Genomic DNA, 22,671 nt, shown 5'->3' with positions numbered 1-22,671 from the left:
CACTGATTAGTTCTTTCCATGGTATATATAAATGCAGTGATAACAGTATTACAGTATTTCTGTACATCAAAATGATATTGACAAATTTTAATTCTGAAAGTGAAATTCAGAATGAGACAATGGAGCCTTAAGAGAAATACAGGAATTAAAAAAAATTTTTTTTCATTTGTCCTCATTTTAACTAAAATTATTCCTTAAAACAGGGCTTCCAATTCCAATGCCTACAGGGACTGAGTGTGGGTCATTCTGGCCAAATATAATACAACTGGGCAAGGAAGGGCAGTTATTTATGTTAGAGAGTGCAAGCATGCCCTACCTAAAAGCATCCAAATGCAATTTAAAAAAGAAAAAAAAAAGCTAAACATACTACAAATAAGACATCACTGCAGGCCATATGCCCTCTGGCCTTAATCTCTGCTTTAGAATTAAATTCTTACACGTGTTTTAAGGTAAAATTTCATTGAATATTAGCTATACTATTTCAAAATGTATATCATATAAGTATTTCAGTTAAATATGATAGCTAGATTACATGATTAATGAGAAAAGGTTAAAATGTGAACCGTGTTAAGTAAATCCTTTATTTGGACTTAAATTTTCTCCAGGGTCACTTCCAGCTCTAAAATTCTGTAATCATTTGCTAAACTAACTCATGGCAGTTCTACTTTTCCTTTCTAGACATGATAGAAATCTGTTTTTAAGTCCAGATACATATTTTGGAGCACTTTCTTGAACACTTACAAAGATGAAGTTTGTATGATTTTCATTACACTACATTCATTCCATTTTTAACACCTGCTAGATATCATAGGTTGTCCACCAAACTGGCAAAGTATTGTAAATACCCAAACATTTAAATATTTTTAGGAAATTTGCAAAAGTTTTACTCATTTATTATCCATACAACCCAGATCGAGGATTGATATTTTGAATTTTTTTATTCATTATTCTAGGAGTTGCTTTTTTGCATACAGAGAAGAATTTGGGTAGCTCCATTTCTTTAGATGTATACCAGCTGAATGATCTTTTTTTTCGCTGAGTCCCTTTTTCTTATGTTCCCTTTGCACAAATTGCATATAATCTTTGTTGGTGGGTCATAATGGAGATGGATATCAGCTACCCTTCATTTACGATGTACCAAGCACTATGTTTTCTATGTCATACCACTTAATTAACAGCTCTGTGGGAGCTTAGATGCTATTATGATCCATATTTGATAGACTAGGAAACTGAAGCTCACACAGTTTGACAGAGCTAGGATTCAAACATAGCTGTCTCCAAACAGGCTCTTAATCTCAATGCTATACTGACTTCCTGAAAGGATAAAAATCACATCTCCTGGCAGTTTATAATCTAGTTAAATACTGAGATGAAAGCAATAACAAGGGAATTATTTACTAGCTAGTGTTTATTGAGTGCTTACAATGTGCTAGGCACTATTTTAAGAACCTTCTACACAACTGCCTTTAACCCTTGCAGAAGCACAGCAAGGTAGGTGCTAATTTTCCAACTTTACAGTTGGAGAACCAGGGGGTTCAGAAAGGTTAATAAACATTACTGAGATCACACAGCTAGGCAGTAGAGCTGCAAACCAGACCAAGGGCTTCCTGGCCCTTTGCCAAGTGCACTTTGCACTATACCACACTGTTTTTGAGAGCAGTAAAGAAAGATGCTCAAGCTGACGGTCACAGTTCACATTTGAAACTTGGATACTTCCAATCCAATAGGGTATACAAACTACAGAAAACCCAAGGACATGCCCTTTGCTGTGTTGCCCATTTCCTATACCACTTTCATTATCTTGATCATGTCCAAGCATCACTGTTATATTTACTACCTAATATTCTTCTTGGATCACTCTTCTTTATAACTTTATTTTAAAACAACTTTACTATCCCTACTGTATTAGTTATCTATTGATGTGTAACAAATTACCCCCAAAATGAGTAGCTTAAAACGAGATGTTTATTATATCACGCAGCTTCTGGAGAGTCAGGAATTTGGGAGCAGCTTATTAGCTGGGTAGTCCTGGGACTCTCATGAAGTTACATTCAGACTGTTGGTGGAAGCTGCAGTCATCTGAAGGCTTGAGTGGGGCTAGAGGATCCACTTCCCAGCCCATTAACATTGCTTTTCGCAGGAAGCTTCAGTTCCTCATTATGTGGGCCTCCTCTAGTGTTGCTCTCAACATAGCAGCTGGCCTCCCCTGGAACAAATGATCCACAAGAGAGGCTGTGACAAATACGGGAACATAATATCTTTATAACTTAATCTTAGATGTGATATACTTGTCACTTGTGCTGTATTTTATTGGTCACACAGACCAGTGCTGGTACAGTTTGGGAAGGGACTATCTAAGAGTGTGAATACCAGGAGACAGAGACCACTGGGGGCCATCTTGGAGGCTGGCTACCACATCTACCATAAATAGAAATAGAATCAATTGCCAAAAACAGATTTTTACCATAAAAATATAAATACAATGCAAACAAAACAATGTTGAGAAATTCCAGCTGGCCCGAAGGCTCTTCTCCTGACATCTCTCTCTTTTTAGTTAGAAAGGGAATTTACCAAGTGGTAAAGGACACAGGAATTCCAAACTAAGATGTCTTATTGTCTTATCAAAATGATTGACAGGGAGTGACTGTTAGTGGTACATGTCCATGCCTTGTAAATAGTGACCACTATCCTTTTTAGAGATAACACACCCAAAGGCTTGTCCAACTTCATACTAATAACCAGAAAGAGCTGATTAGAACTTACGAAGGTACAATGCCCCCTGATCGTGTAGCTCAGATTCTTAATTGTGCTCGAGACATGCCTGGGATAAAGAAATCATTATTAGCATAACATGCACATTCTCATCTTTTGGTTAGATACAAATAACGCACTGAAACTTTTTCTGTGTTTAGCAATGAGTAATTTTTTCAATTAACTACAGGACAGTGATTCAGGGATATTCTTATGGGGTAGAACTTCTGTGTATTATAAGTGCTTCAATTACGATGGCATCTGTTGTTCCTACTTAAACTGTATAGAGGCTAGAATTATTGCATTAGTGCTTCCATTTCACGTCCAAGTAAAGAAGCTAGCAAACTTACACAATACAGAAAGGAATTGAAACAGCTCGTACAGACATTTGGCATTGGAGGACAACTCTGGAACAAAGCTGAATTGTCGACCATTAGTCAATTCTGTGGCCTATTTCTCACAAAGAATTGAACCTGATACAGTTAACCATCTACCCCAAACTAATGCTTAAGAAGCAGTGTGATTTAACATGTTAGGAAGAAACGAATATAGTTTATTTTCATCCAAGTCAAGTAGATTATTCTATGCATAAAGTATCTTTTCCCAGAAATTAGACTAGGTATATTCAACCTAATGAATTGATGATTATGATTTTTTCTCTTTTCTTTGAATATGATTTATTTTTGAGCAGACAAATGTCCAGTAGTCTTCTGAAGACCATCCCCTCTAGTGTAAAGACACAGACTCTTAATTATCTAGTGTATCTATTTAGATACGCTGGTCTTGTGTAGGAGGATCCTTTCAATTTTTGCCAGGCTAGCAAATCTTCAGATAGTTTTCTTCAACAAAATAGGGTACAATTGAGGGGAGGGAGAGGGTAGGAAGACTTTCTGTCTGTCCCTTTTTTTGTTGTTCTTTTTAATTAATTTATTTATTTTTGGCTGCATTGGGTCTTCGTTGCTGTGCGCGGGTTGTGGTGAGCCGGGGCTACTCTTCGTTGCGGTGCGTGGGCTTCTCATCGTGGTGGCTTCTCTTGCTGCAGAGCACGGGCTCTAGGCGCGCAGGCTCAGTAGCTATGGCCCGCAGGCTTAGTCGCTCCACGGCATGTGGGATCTTCCCGGACCAGGGCTCGAACCTGTGTCCCCTGCTTTGGCAGGCGGATCCTTAACCACTGCGCCACCAGGGAAGTCCCTTTTAAATTTTCCTTGAAAATTTTTGACAGGTGAAAACTGCATTTCTGCCTCTTAGCACATTTAATACTGGGTGGCAGAAGATTTTAAACAGTAACGATCTTTAGTATTTGGAGTCAAAAAGCATGTGAAATAATGAACAAATCTCCCTAAGTCCTATATACAGTAGCTTAGTTTGCCAAGTCTGTGATACACCTAACTAATTGCTGGCAACCTTAACATAATTGAAGTGTTTACCTATCACTTTATTTAAAAATTTGGAAGGGGAGCACGCTTTATTTGCATACGGTGGTGCAATGCTGAATTAAAGTCATTTTCCTTTTGCGGCTCTCACAGTATTTTTAAACCAGTTTCCTCTTTCTCTAGTCCTCCTTAGCATTAAGTTAGAAGTCATAATAAAATAATGAGATCTTCTATAAATAGAATAAATAAAATACAGAGATCTTCTGTAATTGTTAGAAGAAACAACTGTTTAAAGCACAATTTAAAGAACAGCTTATCAAGAAAGAGGTTACCCCTGGTAGGTAGGGACTGGAAGGGGGCAACAAGAGGGTTTGTGGGGGAACTGTTCCGCTTCTTGATATGAGAGCTGATTACATGGAAGTGTTCGGCTTATGAAAATGTATTAGGTTAGGTGGCACACTTAGGATTTGTGAGCTTTTCTATATGTATACTGCAGTAAAGTTTTTTTTAATGAACTATGTGTGTCAAACAGAATATGAAAGGCTTTTTATTTTAAGTTGACCTCTCAGCTTTGTAATGAATGTAAGAAAGTACACTATATGTTTCTTAATCAATGCCTTTGGTCCTTGGCTATGTTCCACCCAAAACAACAACAACAGCAAAGAGCCTCTCCATAAAAATATCCTTTAAGGCCTGTGAAATTTTAACAGTGCCTTTATTTTCCATATAGGACAGCACAATTATCTTTGTGCTGGAAGAAATGATTGCATCATTGATAAAATTCGAAGAAAAAACTGCCCAGCATGCCGCTATAGAAAATGTCTTCAAGCAGGAATGAACCTGGAAGGTAATGTAAAAATATCTAAAATGAACTGTCTCTGCATCATATAAAAATTTATTGTTTTACTTTTTAAAATATACATAAGCAGATGTAATAATTAAAAGTAGGATTTTAAATGAGTATTTCATATTCTGCCTAAGTTTATTCACCAACTTTTACACTGAATTCAGTGTAGCCAGACTATATGCTAAGAAAGAAAATTATGTAATAATGAAACTTATAAGACTTGAAGAAACATTACTTTGATCTTTCTTATTTCTTTTTTCAACCTCAAAACTATTTGCTACGGTTAGAAATGTTTTTATACTAGATATAGTTACATGTCCATTATTCTGTTGTTTACCTTTTACTTGGCACATATGTGTATATATAAATCTTTTGTTACAAATCTACAGGGGGGAAAAAACTCCTCAAGGAGGCGTTGGATGGGTTTTGTTTGTTTTTCAAGCAAAGAAGAAATCTGAAACTAGTTATAAGTTTCATATCCTGGTTTATATAACAAGCTGTATAATTAAAATTGATCTCATCATTTAAAATCTTTCCTCTGGAAAAAACGTTTGGAATTTTGCCTTAGTTGAAACTGCAAGTTCCATGAAGGTGGTAGTGGTGATCTAGTAACCCCTGTGCACTTTGATTCAACAAGTACTCACCAAGGCAAGCACTATTCAACAAGTACTCACCAAGGCAAGCACTAGACGTAAAACAGTGTCTGCATTGAACATCAGTAAAATAGTGCCTGTATTCAAGTACTTTACTGTCTAGTTAGGTTGCAGAGTCAATCACAAAATGGTACAGCACACTACAAAAGGAATAGAGAGCTACAGGAGCAAAAGGAAGGTCACCTAATTCTGTCCTAAAAGGCAGGGAAAGCTTCCTAGAAGAAGCAACATTGAATTTTAAATCTAGAGAAGTTGAGTAGGAGTAGGTGGAAAATAAGGGCAGAGACATGATTAGACTTGTATTTTGGAAAGACTAATCTTGTCAAATATGGTGATATTAGAGGGAGAATGGAAACCATGTGGTTCTTTTGACAGAAGAGAGACTGTTGGTGCTATCTAGTACACACTGTGTGTATATGTTTTTAAATATAAAGTAGATTTATGGGTGTGACTGTACTCTAATTCCCCAAACCAGACACACAACATTATCTTCTCAGTTCTTCATATTACTTCGATAGCAAAAAAGACAGATTAAATTAGTCTTTTCTTCACCATGTTTTACAGACCTTCATGACACACCAATCACTTTATTACAGAGTGTCAACGTATTAAACATTGCTTTAAAGAAAATGATAGCTGGGACTTCCCTGGTGATCCAGCGGTTCTCTGCGCTTCCAATGCAGGGGGCATGGGTTCAATTCCTGGTTGAGGAACTAAGATCCTGCATGCTGCATGGTGCGGCCAAAAACACAAAACCCCAAAAATATTTTTTAAGAAAGAAAAAAGAAAATGACAAATGCCCACCTTCTTGTAGGTGTTACAAAAACTACAGAGATTGATTACACATTCATGTAGAAGTTCACTTTCAGTACCACAAGGATAATTTCTTCTTGTTACAAAGAAAACCAGATAGTTATTCCTTTCTTACATATCACATCTCTGTGCATATTTTAGTTTCATTTTTCTGTTCTCTCACCATTTAAATAATAGCGCATGTCAGGTTTTAGTGCTTGGTTTATGTATTTTTTTTCTCCAGCCCCAGTTTTTCTACTTTCCTTTAATCCCCATTGTTTTCATCTCAGCTATTTTATATTTAGAAATAAGTTTACTCAAAGGACAAGCTCAAATAAAATTCTGTCATATCCCTAATATAGTGTGGTTGCTTACCCAGTAACATTTTAGATGCTTTCCCAAATACACATCAAGCTTTACTTTGATCTTTGGAGCTTTAAGCATATAATGCTCTTTTGAGCAATTCCTCCCCTATCCCAAGTATAAGGGAATTTTTTTATTCAAAAGAAATAAGATATATCACCTATAAAATAGTGATTCTGATGGACCAGGTTAGTAAGTTTGTCCCATTTCTCCTCCTTCTTACAATTTAGTAACAGCTGTAGTGCCCTTTGCCTTTACCTCACCAGAAGACCAAGGCAGCAAGTGACATCTCATTTTCTCTGTATTATCAAATATACCATCACTGCCATTTCTAATCAGGTCTTCCATTGAAAAGTCAACTTTTTTGAAAGAATAAGATTTAAATGTACAATTTGAACTAAGCTACAATTTCTCAAAACACTGAAATAAAAAACCACCACACTGCATGCTTCTATAAGTTGTCATATAAAATATCAGAATACTGGGGAAACTAGCCTTTGTCAAGAGCTACTACATGCTAGTCTCTGATATACATTCTTCTACTCAAAGAGCTTATTTTGGACCCTCATATTAAAACCACCTTCAAGTAGGACCAAGATTATTAACCTTATGTCCACTTACACTACACAGTTCTAGTTTGTTATTTAATCATATATTAGCTATTAGGTAGCACATATCATGCAGTTGATAATGTAGCTCTACTTGTAGAAAAATTTAAAGAAAGGCTTTAAAAAATCAGTTTTTGTGTATATGTGGTTTTAGTGTGAAAGCCTCACTTTTGTTTTTAATTATTCCAGTATATATAAAACTTTTATTTGGAGTAGGTATGTGTGTGTCCCAGAAGTATTTGGTGGGCAATAATACTTAATAATACTTAGTACTTGGGCATGAAACACATGGCTGAACTACATTGCTCTTCTTTGTTTTTCTTTAAACAATCTTTAAAAATGTTCCCTTGTTCATCGGAGTGTTTCCCCTAAGCAGTTTCACGATAGCCTTCTGAGAGTAATTTTGCAGAAGCAGTCAGAGCCCAGTGCTCTCCATAAATGTAATTTAGTACCACAAGTGCTGTATTTTGATACTGTTGCTCCATACCAAGTGACTCTCAAGATTTAGTTTAAGGCAACCTCCTTCACTGCTTAAAGTGCCTGGCATTTGAGTACAGTAAGTTTTTTAATGGTGATCCTAAACGTTTTTTCATTTTAAGGTGTATTGTAATTATTCCTAATTATAGTTTTATTTTTGTCATGAGGGTCAAGTGGAACTTATAGGCAAGGAGGCTTATGGTATCATATTTCATAACTAATATTTTTAAGCTAAGTTTTAAGCTAAGTAAGATTTCTTTACTTTTCTTAAGAATGAAATGGAGCTATCACAGACTCGTGAACACTTCTGTAGAGATCATATATTGACTGCTAATGTCCTGTATGCTCCAAGGGGTCAGGAACTTAGAGAAAAATCTTATTAACTAAATTGTGATTAAGAATAGTGATTGCTTAACTAATTCAATTAACAACTCCTTGCCACAGTTCTGTGAAAATAGTACATAGTCAGCACAACACACTTGGTTGGGCTCAATAGGCCTTTCTGAGCTTGAAGCATCAGTTCTTAGATAAGCAGTAAGAAATTAAACTGATTATATATTGGGTATAGAAGATGATTTTTAAATTTTTTTCCTTTGATCTTTATTTTTTTACGATTTTTTATTGAAGTATAGTTGAATTAACAAATGTTGTTGAATTACAATGTTGTGGTAATTACTGCTGTACAGCACATTCTTTTCATATTCTTTTCCATCATACTTTATCACAGGATATTGAATATAGTTCCCTGCGCTATAAGTTAGTTAGGGCCTTGTTATTTATCCATTCTTTATGTACCAGTTCGCATCTGCTAATCCCAAACTCCCAATCCAGCCCTCCCCCACCACACTCTCCCTTGGCAGCCACCAGTCTATTCTCTGTGTCTGTGAGTCTGTTTCTGTTTTGTAGATAGGTTCATTTGTGTCCTAGTTCAGATTCCACATATAAGTGTTATCATATGGTATTGTCTTTCTCTTTCTGACTTACTTAGTGTGCTAATCTCTAGTTGCATCCATGTTGCTGCAAATGGCATTACTTTGGGGGTTTTCTTAATGTCTGAGTAGTACTCCACTGTGTACATGTGCCACATCTTCTTTATCCATTCATCTGTCGATGGAGACTTAGGTTGTTATTGTGAACAGTGCTTCTGTGAACATAGGGATGCATGTATCTTCTTGAATTATAGTTCTGTGTGGATATATGCCCAGGAGTGGGATTGCTGGATCATCTGGCAACTCTATTTTTAGTTTTCTGAGGAACCTCCATACTGTTTTCCACAGTGGTTATACCAACTTAAATTCCCACCAACAGTGCAGGAGGGTTCCCTTTTCTCCACACCCTCTCCAGCACTTCTTATTTGTAGACTTCTTAATGATGGCCATTCTGACTGGCATGAGGTGATACCTCATTGTAGTTTTAATTTGCATTTCTCTAATAATTAGCAACGTTGAGCATCTTTTCATGTGCCTATTGGCCATCTGTATTTCTCTGGAGAAATGTCTACTTAGGTCTTCTGCCTATTTTTCGAATGGGTTGTTTCTTTCCTGTTGTCGAGTTGTATGAGCTGTTTGTGTATTTTGGAAATTAAGCCCTTGTCAGTCACATCATTTACAAATATTTTCTCCCAGTCTGTAGATTTGTCTTTTCCTTTTTTAATGGTTTCCTTTGCTGTGCAAAAGCTTGTAAGTTTGATTAGGTCTCATTTGTTTATTTTGGTTTTCATTTCTATTGCCTTGGGAGACAGACTTAAGAAAACATTGGTACGATTTATATCAGAATGTTTTGCCTATGTTCTCTTCTAGGAGTTTTTATGGTGAGAAGACTTTAAAATCCTCCAGTTCGGCATTGTCCTTTCTTCTTTGTTTTAATGTGGAGTGTAGGAACACATATTCTAGACAAATGTAAAGTTATGGTTAACTGAAGTTTTTACTGTACTGTTTCAGTGTATTGACTGGGGATATGCATGTTCTTGTTTACTTTGTCAACAACAAAGTACATTCCACGATTTGGAGATCTGGGTGTCAGTGAGATACCTTTGGTTGTTTAAAGGGTTTCCTTATGTGTAGGAGCTCTTCCTTTTTTAAAACTTCATCACTCCTCTGTAGACTTGGACTATGTGAATTCAAAATATTCCACAACTGTATTTTACCACCAGTTGTGGCAATGATCATTCTTATACAGCGCTTAACGTGTGCCAAGAACTGTTTTACGCATTTTATATATTTTAACTTAGTTATCAACGGACCCTGTGAGGTAGGTACTAATATTATCCTCATTTTACAGAAGAGGAAACTAAGGCCCAGGGAATAACTTGCACAGATACCCAACTGCTCAGTGGCAGAGCCAGGATTATATTCAAACATGCTGGTTTCATATTTAGGCTCTCTCCACTACTACAGCATACTGTATCTTCAATAGAGCGTGGTAAAATAAATTAGAACAGATCTATCGTGATCCTGTTTCTCTGTTTTGAAAGGTTAACTAAAAATTCTTAAATGTCTCAGCACAATAAGAAATGGGACCATTCTATTCAGTGTAGACAGCAGGGTTTTTTCCTTTCTAACGCTGTACATTGAGATACATAGTTCTCGCCACCACATCTGTCCTCCACAAACTAGGTACTTTGGCATTTTAGGGACAGAGGATCTAATAATTATTTTAAATGTGATTAGCATTTACTTTTCCCTTAGCAAAATGGTTCGCACACCTGACAACTGAGATAGGTACATTTCTTCTTTCATACAAATTACATTCCTTGCCCTTCCTTGGAGTTCTGAGTGCTTTCTCTTTAGGAATACTAAAATTCTTTTCTTGCCTGATATTTTTATTTTTCACTAGAACGAGTAAATTCAAGAGTGAATACTAAAAAATCTATAGAATCCATGCTGTAATTTGACTATACTGTTCCAAACTAAGTCAAAAATAAAAGATGGTTTTAGTTACTTTATATAGTACATGAAAATGGATACTTTAGGCTTATAGAGTCATGAATATAAATCTCTCATAAAAGGGAAATTATCCACTGGTAATGTATGTAAAGAAATTTAAAGTTTTTCTCTTCATCTCCACAAAGGTTTTTAAGTCCCATATAGTATCCATCATATAAAGGTAAAAAGTGGATTCTTCTGCTGTTAGAACTAATACTGTTTTTAGTGTGTGATCTCCTATGTCATCTTACTGTCTTGATAAGAAGGGGACTTTGTGCAAGCGTATAACAGTCTTCATCACATATACCCATAAGCCACAGTTACTAGTCTGGGATTACAAACTGAGATTCTTTCTTTCAGTTGATAATAAAAGTAATTTGCCTTGTATAACTAATGACAGTTTTTACTTTGGAGAGAAACTGAAACAGAAATTACTTTATGGAAGAATCTAGGTGAGTGATTTGTTTATATTGTTTTAACATAGTGTTTGTTGTAAGACACTTGATATAAAGTATAACTATAATGAAGAATGGCTTATCTGTAGAGGAAATTAATAAATGAACAGGTTCCTCTTGATCCTTTGCTTTCAGGCAAAAATGTGTTTTTCTCTTATCATGATTGCTAAATAAAAGATTTCTCCTCTTTCAAATTAAATAGTTGCAGAAATTAAAATACCTCTTTAATGAACTGTGCTGCCCAGATTTTCCCATTACAGCTGATTTCTGTGTATTTTTTTTTTAATATACCCACAGCTCGTAAAACAAAGAAAAAGATAAAAGGAATTCAGCAGGCCACTACAGGAGTCTCACAAGAAACTTCTGAAAATTCTGCTAACAAAACAATAGTCCCTGCAACGTTACCGCAACTCACCCCTACCCTGGTGTCACTGCTGGAGGTCATTGAGCCGGAGGTGGTATATGCGGGCTACGACAGCTCCATTCCAGATACAACTTGGCGGATCATGACTACACTCAACATGTTAGGTGGGCGGCAGGTGATCGCAGCGGTGAAATGGGCAAAGGCGATACCAGGTAAGGTGCAAAGATAACGCAACTAAGGCACAAGTCTTAGAATCTTTTAAATGAAACATTCGGGCTTTCTATCACCCTGGTCCCACGGCCTCCTGCCATCCCCACTCCATCAAGGGGGGAAAAGGTATAAATATCAGGGGAAATTTTTTTTTAACTTAAATTCACTGAATGAGTATCATCCCGGGACAGGACTCTTGGCTTTCTAATTTACTATTTAGTATAGCATTTTACTATTTAGTCCATATTTACTCACATAGGCAAAAGGTGACAAAAATTGGCAACTCTTAAGTTTTCTTACATTGAATGCTATTAAAAAGTACCGAGGGCTTTGGTCTTAACATACCAGATGACAAAGGAATACTGTGCTCACATTGTGCTTCATTTCCTCTATCTGTTAAGAGTCCTCCAGAACTGTCTTTGGCAGTTCCCAGAGAGGGATGATCTTCTCTTTGGCAACTAGAATGTTTCCTCATACCTTTATTCCCCTTAATTCAGGATTCAGGAACTTACACCTGGATGACCAAATGACCCTACTGCAATATTCATGGATGTTCCTCATGTCATTCGCCCTGGGGTGGAGATCATACAGACAATCAAGTTCAAACTTGCTGTGTTTTGCTCCTGATCTGATTATTAATGAGTAAGTCATTTGTGAGTCATTTTCCTTCAGGACTGAATCAATCCTACCAGGTATCTTGGAACCGGGTAAACTTGAAATAGAGTTTATCAATGCTTAAGGCAGGCCAAGTGTCATGCAGAGCAAATTACACGTGGCATTATTACTGTAATTTAAGGATATTTTTTTTAAATAGTGAGCATCGCTTTGGGTCAGTAAAGTCTACAGCAAGTAAAAAGGAATCTTACTGTGGCCTTGTTTTAATTATGTAACCCTATTTCAGAAAGGAAACAGATGCAGTGGTTGCATTGCATGATGCAATTCATACTGATCTTGCTTTCAGCAGGGACAATTACAGATGGGGATGACACGTATGGACCCAGAGACAAGAGGTATCACTCAATGTCTGTGACTCGGAAAGAACATGGGAACAAGATTTTATTTTTAAATTTGGGAGAGAAGAACCACACTTTAGTCCTCTAGGCCTGTGAAATACTTCAGATATCCATTCCCCCGTACCCACTGCAGTTGTTTTCTAACTAGTTTTCCGCCTCCAGTTTATCCTCCATCATGCTAAGCTTTTCTTCCTAATGCAGTTTGATCGTATAATGTATCACCCCGACACACAGGTGTCTTCAGTGAGCACTCAGTGCATACTCAGCATGGTTTCTGGCCTCATCTTTTTTATCTCTCGTTGTTCTCCTTCACGTACTCTTTGTTCCCACTCAGCGTGATCTGTTCTTCCAACACACCCCTAGCTCATGATGTTCATACCACCATGTAAAACCTCTCTGCTGTACATCCCTAGCTCTTACCACTTTCTACCTTTTATTACTACCTTTTTGTACTCACAGCCTATTTCCTTTATTAGAATGCAAACAGGAGAGTCACACACTCACATATACCTACCCATTGGTCTGGGCACAGTGAAAACTGAAGGAGATTTGTGTTCATGTGAAAAAAGAGATGTTAGAATTGTGAGCTCTGGGTGCTACTAAGAATTCCCAAAAAATTAATGAAATCTTAAACCACATTATTAGAATAATAGTCTCGTTGTACTCTATGTGAGTTAACCCATCATTAGTAGTTTGTGTTCAGGATGCCATATTAAAAGTAACAGTGACTGTAAATATGTCCAGAGTGGCAAGGAGTTTGGAAACTAACATCAGCTGATGAACAGAGGATGAATGGAGGAAGGAGAAAAGGACACTGGAGAACGCTGAGGACAGCCTAAAAAGACATCCTGTGAAGATAAAGCAAACATATTGTTTTATCTGTTGGGTATGCCAGGCACAAAAAGAACAGGTAGAAGTTACAGAAGAGCATCTATTTGAGCTGAGCTGAGTGTGAAATGGGAGGGGGCTTGCCTGATGTAGTAAGCTCGAATTATTGTATCTATTTTAGTAGAGACTGGATGATGGCTAGCTCTAAATATTTTAAAAGAGGCTGAATTATTGAGTTAGGCTTGGTGTGGTTGCTCTGTTGGTAATACTTATTTTCCAGCACAGTATTCATTGAATCATATTTGAGTACTTACCAAGTGCCAGACACTATTTGAGAGCTTGAGCTATAAGAGATGAGGCCCCTGCTCACATACTGATGAGGAAAATCAAATAAATGACCAAAATTATTTCAGAGAGCCATGACAGAATAGTGTGGGGGGAGGGGAGAAGGGTATAGGCTACTTTAGATTTGGGGACCACAGAAGGCCTCTCTAAAGAGCTGAGTGCTAAAATAGTACAAAGAACAAGCTTATAGGAAAGGTAGGGCATCTCAGGCAGAAAAGATGAGTACAAAGGCTGGAAACAACCTTGGCATGTGTAAGGAACTGAGAGAAAGCCACTGAGGATGTTCTATGAGTTTAGAGAAGTGGACAGGGACCAAGTCAAGCAGCATCTTGTAGGCCATGAAATAGAGTTTAGATTTTATTCTCAGAGCATGAAGAAGCCAGTGCGCGGGGGAGGGGGGTTTCAAACAGGGGAACATCAAATACGTACCACACTCCTAATTTGTGCCTGGTACAGTATTAGCAGAGAACAAGACAGACAAAGTTCCTGACCTTTATGGCTTACACTCTAGTTGAGGAGACACACAGATAACCATCAAATAAATAATCTCAGACTGTGATGGAGTTTTTACTAGAGAGAGGCCTTTTTCAGATAGGGTGGCTAGTATTTGAGCTGAGTGAGACCTGAAGGAGAAGACCAGTCTTCATAGTGAGAAGAGACATGACAAGAGGCATGTGAAATACGTACTGTAATCACACTCTTTGTACTCCAAGAAGGGGCCACAGCTCTGCCGTCAGCTGGCAGGCACTGCCATGTGGTTCACCAGACCAGATCTCCACACATACCCTTAGGTATCTACTTTAAAGAAAGAAGTCACCTTGACTATCTGTTGCCAAAAAAAAAGACTGCTCAAAACCACTGCATCACAATTTGACAAGATTTTAAGTTGTCTGATCAAATCTAACTGATAAAAATATGTAGCTTATATGTCTATTCAAAGACATTTGAAATTCTTTGAAATTTCTTAGTACTTGCTCCTCATTTCAGAATCTGACCATGCTTGCTTAAAAAGTTAAAAACGTGTTGACTGGGCTTCCCTGGCGATCCAGTGGTTAAGACTTCGCCTTCCAATGCACGGGGTGTAGGTTCGATCCCTGGTTGGGGAGCTAAGATCCCACATGCCTCGCAGCCAAAAATCCAAAACATGATCAATGTTGTAACAAATTCAAATAAAGAGTTTAAAAATGGTCCACGTCAGACAAAAAAATCTTTAAACCAAAACAATGTGTTGACTATATTTACTCTTCTTAGTCACTTGCAATTTGAAGTCATTTAATTGGGATTAAAACTGTGAACAGGTTTATATGAAACACCAGCATATCCTCTTTTAATCTAATTCAGAGTTTTTTATTTGGGGGGGGGCACTCAAATTTAGACTTAAACAGTTATAGCATAACCTTATAGCATAACCTGGTATTTCTTACATAAAGTAGGAGTTAACACATTTTTTCTCAGTGTTCAACTTTATTGAAGGATAAATGGCTTACAGAAACAATAGCTTTTAAGTGGGCATTCTTATTTCCCATTCTTGTGTCCTTATGCTGTTGTGATAATAATCATCTTTTTAAGTCCAAGATCACTTTCTGTTAGAAAATTAAAAAAAAAAAAAAAGCTCCTGAAGTATTTTTAAAAGCATGAATGAGGCTCAGTTTCAGGCTCTTAGTGTCACTCTTTGAAAATCATAGATGTGATACTAACTGTTGAGAATCCTAATTGAGAATTCATCTGGAGTACCTTTAGTTGGAAGAATATTCAGTTTCATAATGTCAGTCAGAGGCAGATTTGGGGTATCAGAGTCAAGTTCTAATTCTGACTCTCTACATAACTGTAAACAGTATCACATACAGTTGTCTTTAGAATGGAATGCTGTGAAAGAAAATACCGTTTGGTTTTCAAATGGGTAGGATTTAAAACTGTGTTGTCTAACTGGACATATTCAAATACTACCATAAAACCTTTATTTAAATGAATAACTGGTAATAAATTCTGTAGAAATAAATTATAAAATATTTAAATAAAACAAATGTAGAAAAATAATTTCTCCACTATATTAAGTTTTCCAAAATTCTAATCCAGAGAGAATTAGCATTAATTGCAATAGTTAGATGAGTTCATGGCTTTGCAAAATAGAACAAAAAAGTACTTCTTTGGGGAACAAGAATTATTTCTTCCTAACTAACTCAAACACTGATATTTGTCTTTCACAGGCAGAGAATGGCTTTACCCTGCATGTATGACCAATGTAAACATATGCTCTATGTTTCCTCTGAGTTAAACAGACTTCAGGTATCTTACGAAGAGTATCTCTGTATGAAAACCTTACTGCTTCTCTCTTCAGGTTGGTAGAACACCTACTCTCTTCTAATATTCACCTAAATATTCAAAAGCATAAAATATAGAAGTCTAGAAACAAAGGTTTATTTGTATGTATACAAAGCACCAATAATTATACCAAGTCTACTATTTCCTGCTAGTCAGGTACCTTAGATTTTCATAAATGTAAATTTTAGAAAGGTACAGCCAGTGATACCAAGATTCATAAGATAGATAGGTATCATGGAGAAATGGAGAGGTATATGAATCACATGGCAAGGAGGAGGAGGTCTCTACCGATCTGTAATATCTACAGCCTTCTTCCTTCCTGCAACCTTTGACAATGCCACTACAGAAGACACAGAGAAGGAATGCCAACAAGAATGATTTTCGTTTCTCTACTACACTGCTATTTGGTGACAAATTTTAGTTATACAATGAGTACTACTGTGTATAAGAAATTACGGATGAGACCTAATAAAACTTAAAAGCTTCTGCACAGCAAAGGAAGCCATAAACAAAACGAAAAGACAACCCCCAGAATGGGAGAAAATATTTGCAAACAAAGTGACCAACAAGGGATTAATCTCTAAAAATACACAAACAGTTAATGCAGCTCAATATCAAACACACAAACAACCCAATCAAAAATGGGCAGAAGGGCTTCCCTGGTGGCGCAGTGGTTAAGAGTCCGCCTGCCAGTGCAGGGGACATGGGTTCGAGCCCCGGTCCGGGAGGATCCCGCATGTCGCGGAGCAACTAAGCCCGTGCGCCACAACTACTGAGCCTGCGCTCTGGAGCCTGCGAGCCACAACTACTGAGCCCGCATGTTGCAACTACTGAAGCCCATGAGCCTAGAGCCTGTGCTCTGCAACAAGAGAGGCCACCACAATGAGAAGCCCACGCACCGCAACGAAGAGAAGCCCCCGCTTGCCGCCACTGGAGAAGGGCCGCGTGCAGCAACGAAAACCCAACGCAGCCATAAATAAATAAATAATAAATTTATATTAAAAAAAAAAAAAAAAAAAATGGGCAGAAGATCTAAATAGACATTTCTCCAAAGAAATACTGACAAAGAAATGGCCAAGAGTCACATGAAAAGCTGCTCAACACCACTGATTATTAGAGAAATGCAAATCAAAACTACAATGAGGTATCACCTCACACCAGTCAGAATGGCCAGCATCAAAACGTCTACAAACAGTAAATGCTGGAGAGGGTGTGAAGAAAAGGGAACCCTCTTGCACTGTTGGTGGGAATGTAAATTGATACATCCACTATGGAGGACAGTATAAAAAGTTTCTTGAAAAACTAAAAATAGAGCTACCATATGATCCAGCAATCCCGCTCCAGGACATATATCTGTAGAAAACCATAATCCGAAAAGATTACACACACCCCAGTGTTCGCTGCAGCACTATTTACAATAGCCATGGAAGCCACCTAAATGTCCATCGACAGAGGAATGGATAAAGAAGTGGTGGTAATAGACAATAGAGTATTAGGCATAAAAAAGAACAAAAGATTGTCATTTGCAGCAACATGGATGGACCTAGAGATTGTCATACTGAGTGAAGTCAGTCAGACAGAGAAAGTCAAATATCATATGATATTGCTTATATGTGAAATCTTTAAAACAAATGATACAAATGAACTTATTTACAAAACAGAAATAGAGTCACAGATGTAGAAAAACTTATGGTTGCCAAAGGGGAAGCAGGGGGAGGGATAAATTGGGAGATTGGAATTGACATATACACACTACTATATATAAAATAGAAAACTAATAAGAACCTACCATATAGCACAGGGAACTCTACTCAATACTCTGTAATGGCCTATAGAGGACAAGAATCTAAAAAGAGTGGATATATGTACATATACAATATAACTGATTCACTTTGCTGTATAGCAGAAACTAACACAACATTGTCAATCAACTCTACTCCAATAAAAATTAGTTTAAAAAAAGAAATATGGGAGAAACAGATATAACCTACAAAAGGTGCGCTTGATTACTATTAGAAGGTTGGTTAATGCAGCACTGGAGCTGGACTGCTGGACAGAGGTATTCTATCTAGAGTTTATAGAACAATCTTGAGAGTTTAGATGAAGTTATTGGTATATGAACTTCAGTGAGACTACTTTCAGCTAGCAAAGGCATACTAGAAAACTTCTGAAAAATAGAGTATCTTGTCTATCTTAGTAAAAATATGGCATTTTCAACAAAAAGAAGCCTTCATTCCATTAGTAACTGTGGTTTCAAAGTTGCTGAGTAACTGTAAGCTATGGATGCTGCACATGACTGTATCTATTTAAGCTTTTCCAAAGCACACATCAAATTAATGCCTTCATACTATCTTCATTTTACAAAACGTTATTTAATGTCACTAGAGTTAAGGAATATTAATATTTCAAAGTAAGAAAAATACTAATTTTTAAGGTTATCTGTAGCAGTACTCTTGTTAAAGAGGTAAGCTTGAGGAAACAGTTAAATTTCTGATCATGAGTCATTTTGATTGGTAATATCCAGGTACAGGTCAGTGCTAAGATACTAACCTTACTGGTAAAAAGTGATGCTTTAAGTTTTATTATACATTCCAGACTCACTGAGCTGTATGTTTTTGTTTTTTTTCATTGTAGATGATAAGAAAAAGTAAATTGAACCAGTATGTATCACTGGTTCTTTAAAAAATAAAATAAAATCAGAAGAATGAAAATACATACCTTAAGATATAATTAGACTTCTACTCTGATAGAACACTGATAGGTATCCTTACCTCCTGCTAAAAAACGCTGGACTAAAACTTTGTGCAGGCAGGTACTGAAAGAGGTAAGCTGCACTCTGAAGCTAGCTTTCTCTTAGAGGATATTTGCAAAGCCTGGTAAACTAGTATACTTAGTAAGTTTAAAGACAAGTGCAACTGTAAAAACAAAACAAAACAAAAAAACAATGATGGCTCTGAAGGCAGATTAGACACATCTGAAGAGACTTTAATCTGAAATACGTATCTGAAGAAATTAGCCAGAATACAATTTTTAAGATCCATATATATATGTGTGTATACATGTATTCATATTTATATATGTGTGTGTTATGTATGTATGTAGATGAACAACGATAAGAGGCATGATTGAGGGAGGAGGTCTAAAACAGTGCTTCACAACTCTTTTCGTGTCATAATGAACATAAAAAATAGCATTCATACATAGCACAACGAGGTAAAGGAATAAGGCTACTTGCAGCCAGTGGCAACCAGCATAACAGACATTATCAACACATTTATAACCCATTCATAGCACACCAGTTGAAGAAAGCTCTGGTCTTATTATAATCATCAGAGATCCAAAATGAAAGGTGAAAAGATATAATGGCTGAAAACTTTCCAGGACAGCAGCAATTGAAGAAAGTGGAGTAAGTTTTTTCAGAAAGCTAAGGAAAAAAAAACTGAAAAGTGAGGGTGGCTTTCCAGTTTCAGCTCTCACAATTAAACAGCTTGGCAGTTATCACTCCCATCCTCACAAATAAGTAAAAGCTGAGCAAACTGACAGTCAATGACTGTTTTTTAGATCCATCAGTGAAGTAAGGTCACAGGGCAAACCACTACCTGAAAATCTGGAGAAACAGGCAAATACAGAGAAGCTCAGCCAAGATCAGCTTTCTGGAAACAGAAGGTACAGGGAGCCAGTAACATAGGAACACTTACAGTATTTTTGATGAATTTCTGGAGGTCAAGTGAGGAATAGCTGGTGTGTTAAAAACTCTGGGGACCCAGTCTTAGGGGGGTTGTCCCCCACAGTTTTCTGGGGTTTACCTCCAGAATCCCCAGCAGGTTTTCAAGGTGAAGATCAGAGAAAGATTCCCTCATGTTTCTGACCTGGAGAAAAGGGGCAAATAGATAATTCCAGCCCCCTTTACCTTCGTGTCTCATGTAAGGGAGGAGAAGAAGGAGGGAAGAAAAGGTTCAGAAGCACGTCTAAAGGTCAGAGCCTAGGGACTCAGGCCTACTATAATAAATTTAAAAAAAGGAAAAACCTGAGATTTAACCATAAAAGTATAAAATACTCCACATCCCCAACACCTTACAACCATATTAACAGAGTTCCAGTGTAATACAGAATTACAGCTGGGAGAGCTACAGAACACAGCTATTTAAAGAAGGTGTTCTTAGGGAAACTCTAAGACAAAAGGGGAAAAAAATAAGAACAAGGAAATTAGAGGAAACTGAAACCTCTTAACACCTATAGCTTCAGAAAGCCTTAAACACAACCTGCTCCTAGCCAGATTAAAAGCCTAATTAATTACCTCAGTTCTGATATGTCATAGAACTTTCAATTTAAAACTACAGTCTGGAGAGAAAAGCATCAAAACCAGACTCAGACATGACACACATGTTATAATTATCAGATCGGGAATTTAAAATAACAATTAATATATTAAGGGCTCTAATGGAAAAAGTAAACATATAAGAATATATGAGTTTTGTAAGCAGAGAGGTAGAAACTCTAAGAAAGAATCAAAACAAAATGCTAGAAATTAAAAATACTGTAATGAAAATGAAGCGTGCTGGGCTCATCAGTAGATTTGACACAGCCAAGGAAAAGAATCACTGAGCTTGAAGATACCTCAGTAGAAACTTCCCAGACTCAAATGCAAAGAGAAAAAGGAATGAAAAAAATGCAACAAAACATTCAAGAACTGTGAGGACAATTACAAAAGGTGTAGGATACAAGTAATGGGAATATCAGAAGTAAAAGAAAGGAAGGAACAGAAGAAATATTTGAAGCAACAAAGGCTGATAAATTTCCAAAATTAATGACAGACCCCAAAGCACAGATCCAGGAAGCTCGGAAAATACCCAGAAAGATAAATAAATAGCAAAAAATCTACACCTAGGCATATTTTACTCAAATGACAGAAAACCAAAGACAATAAGGAAATCTTGACAGAGGCCAGAGGAAAAAACAGCTTACTTGTTCCTAATAAAGGAACAAAGATAAAAATTACATTAGAATTCTCATTAGAAACCATGCAAGCAAGAAGGCAGTGAGCTATTTAGTGTTGAAAGAAAGAAAAAGATCGCCCATGTAAGATGTGGTGTCCAGTGAAAGTACCCTTCATAAGTGAAGGCAAAAGGAAGACCTTCTCAGACAAGAATCTGGGAGAATTAGTCGCCAGAAGACCTGCCTTGCATAAAATGTTAAAATAAGTTCTGCTGAGGAAAGGAGATTAGTTTAGTTCAGAAACATAAAATTTCATTTTTCTTCTTAATTGATCTAATACCTGTTTAAAGTAAGAATAGCAACAGTGTATGGGATGATTATAACATATGGATAAGTGAAATGAATGTTCGCAATGTTAAAAGGATGGGGGGTGAAGAATTGGGAATACTGTTCTAAGGATCCCTGCACTTCCTATAAAATCGTACAGTGCTGTTTGAAAGGAGATGTAGATTCGTTGTAAATGTACATTGCAAACTCTAGGGCAGCCACTAAACACAGTTTTAAAAAGAAGTAATAATTGATATACTGAGAGGAGAGAAAAATAGAATCATATGAAACACAATAAAAACTAGAAAAGGCAGAAAAAAGGAAATAAGAACTGAGTAGAAAACAGTCACAAACATGTAGATATTAATCCAGATATCTCAACCACTTTAAATTTGAAAGGCCTCAGTATACCAATAGTCCTTTTTTTTTTAAAATGAAGGTCAAAAGAAAATGTGCCACCACAGATCCTCAGTAAAGTAATATTAAAGGATATACTTAGGCTAAGGAAAGTAATCCCATCTTTAAAGAGGGAAAAAAGAACAGAGAAAGTGGTAAATATTTAGATACATTTAAACTGACACCGTATAACAGTAATAGTGTCTTTGGGGAGTTAAAAAATAGAACTAAAGTACACAATAATTACATACACGCAAGAAGGCAAGAAGGTGGACTTCCCTGGTGGCACAGTGGTTAAGAATCCGCCTGCCGATGCAGGGGACACGGGTTCGAGCCCTGGTCCGGGAAGATCCCACACGCCGTGGAGCAGCTAAGCCTGTGCACCACAACTACTGAGCCTGCGCTCAGTAGGCTGCGAGCCACAACTAATAAGCCCACGTGCCACAACTACCGAGGCCCACGCACCTAGAGCCCCTGCTCCGCAACAGGAGAAGCCCATGCACCGCAACAGAGTAGCCCCCACTCGCCCCAACTAGAGAAAGCCTGCGCGCAGCAACAAAGAGCCACTGCAGCCAAAGATAAATAAATAAAATATTTATTTTTTTAAAAAGGCAAGTTTGATAAGTTAAAAATGAGTTTAAATTTCAAGGATGACAACAAGAAATAGAAAGAGTGTACAGAGTATACA

At 37.0% G+C, this 22,671-nt stretch overlaps 1 protein-coding gene across 5 annotated transcripts in view; it reads left to right on the top strand.

The window, feature by feature from the left end:
• Window positions 1-22,671, top strand: part of NR3C1 (nuclear receptor subfamily 3 group C member 1) — a 126,600-nt gene that overhangs the window by 94,249 nt on the left and 9,680 nt on the right. For all 5 annotated transcript variants that reach the window (XM_024752244.1, XM_024752243.1, XM_024752248.1 and 2 more), the window contains exons 4-7: window positions 4,855-4,971; window positions 11,541-11,819; window positions 12,315-12,459; window positions 16,211-16,341. In XM_024752244.1, the coding sequence (XP_024608012.1) occupies window positions 4,855-4,971; window positions 11,541-11,819; window positions 12,315-12,459; window positions 16,211-16,341 (672 nt within the window). The remainder of the gene's footprint in view (window positions 1-4,854; window positions 4,972-11,540; window positions 11,820-12,314; window positions 12,460-16,210; window positions 16,342-22,671) is intronic.

This window comes from Neophocaena asiaeorientalis, unplaced genomic scaffold (assembly GCF_003031525.2).
Source record: "Neophocaena asiaeorientalis asiaeorientalis breed wild unplaced genomic scaffold, Neophocaena_asiaeorientalis_V1.1 scaffold204, whole genome shotgun sequence".
In the NCBI taxonomy this organism is placed as follows: domain Eukaryota; kingdom Metazoa; phylum Chordata; class Mammalia; order Artiodactyla; family Phocoenidae; genus Neophocaena; species Neophocaena asiaeorientalis.
The sequence above is the reverse complement of the archived record's forward strand: the minus strand, read 5'-3'. Positions and strand labels throughout refer to the sequence as shown.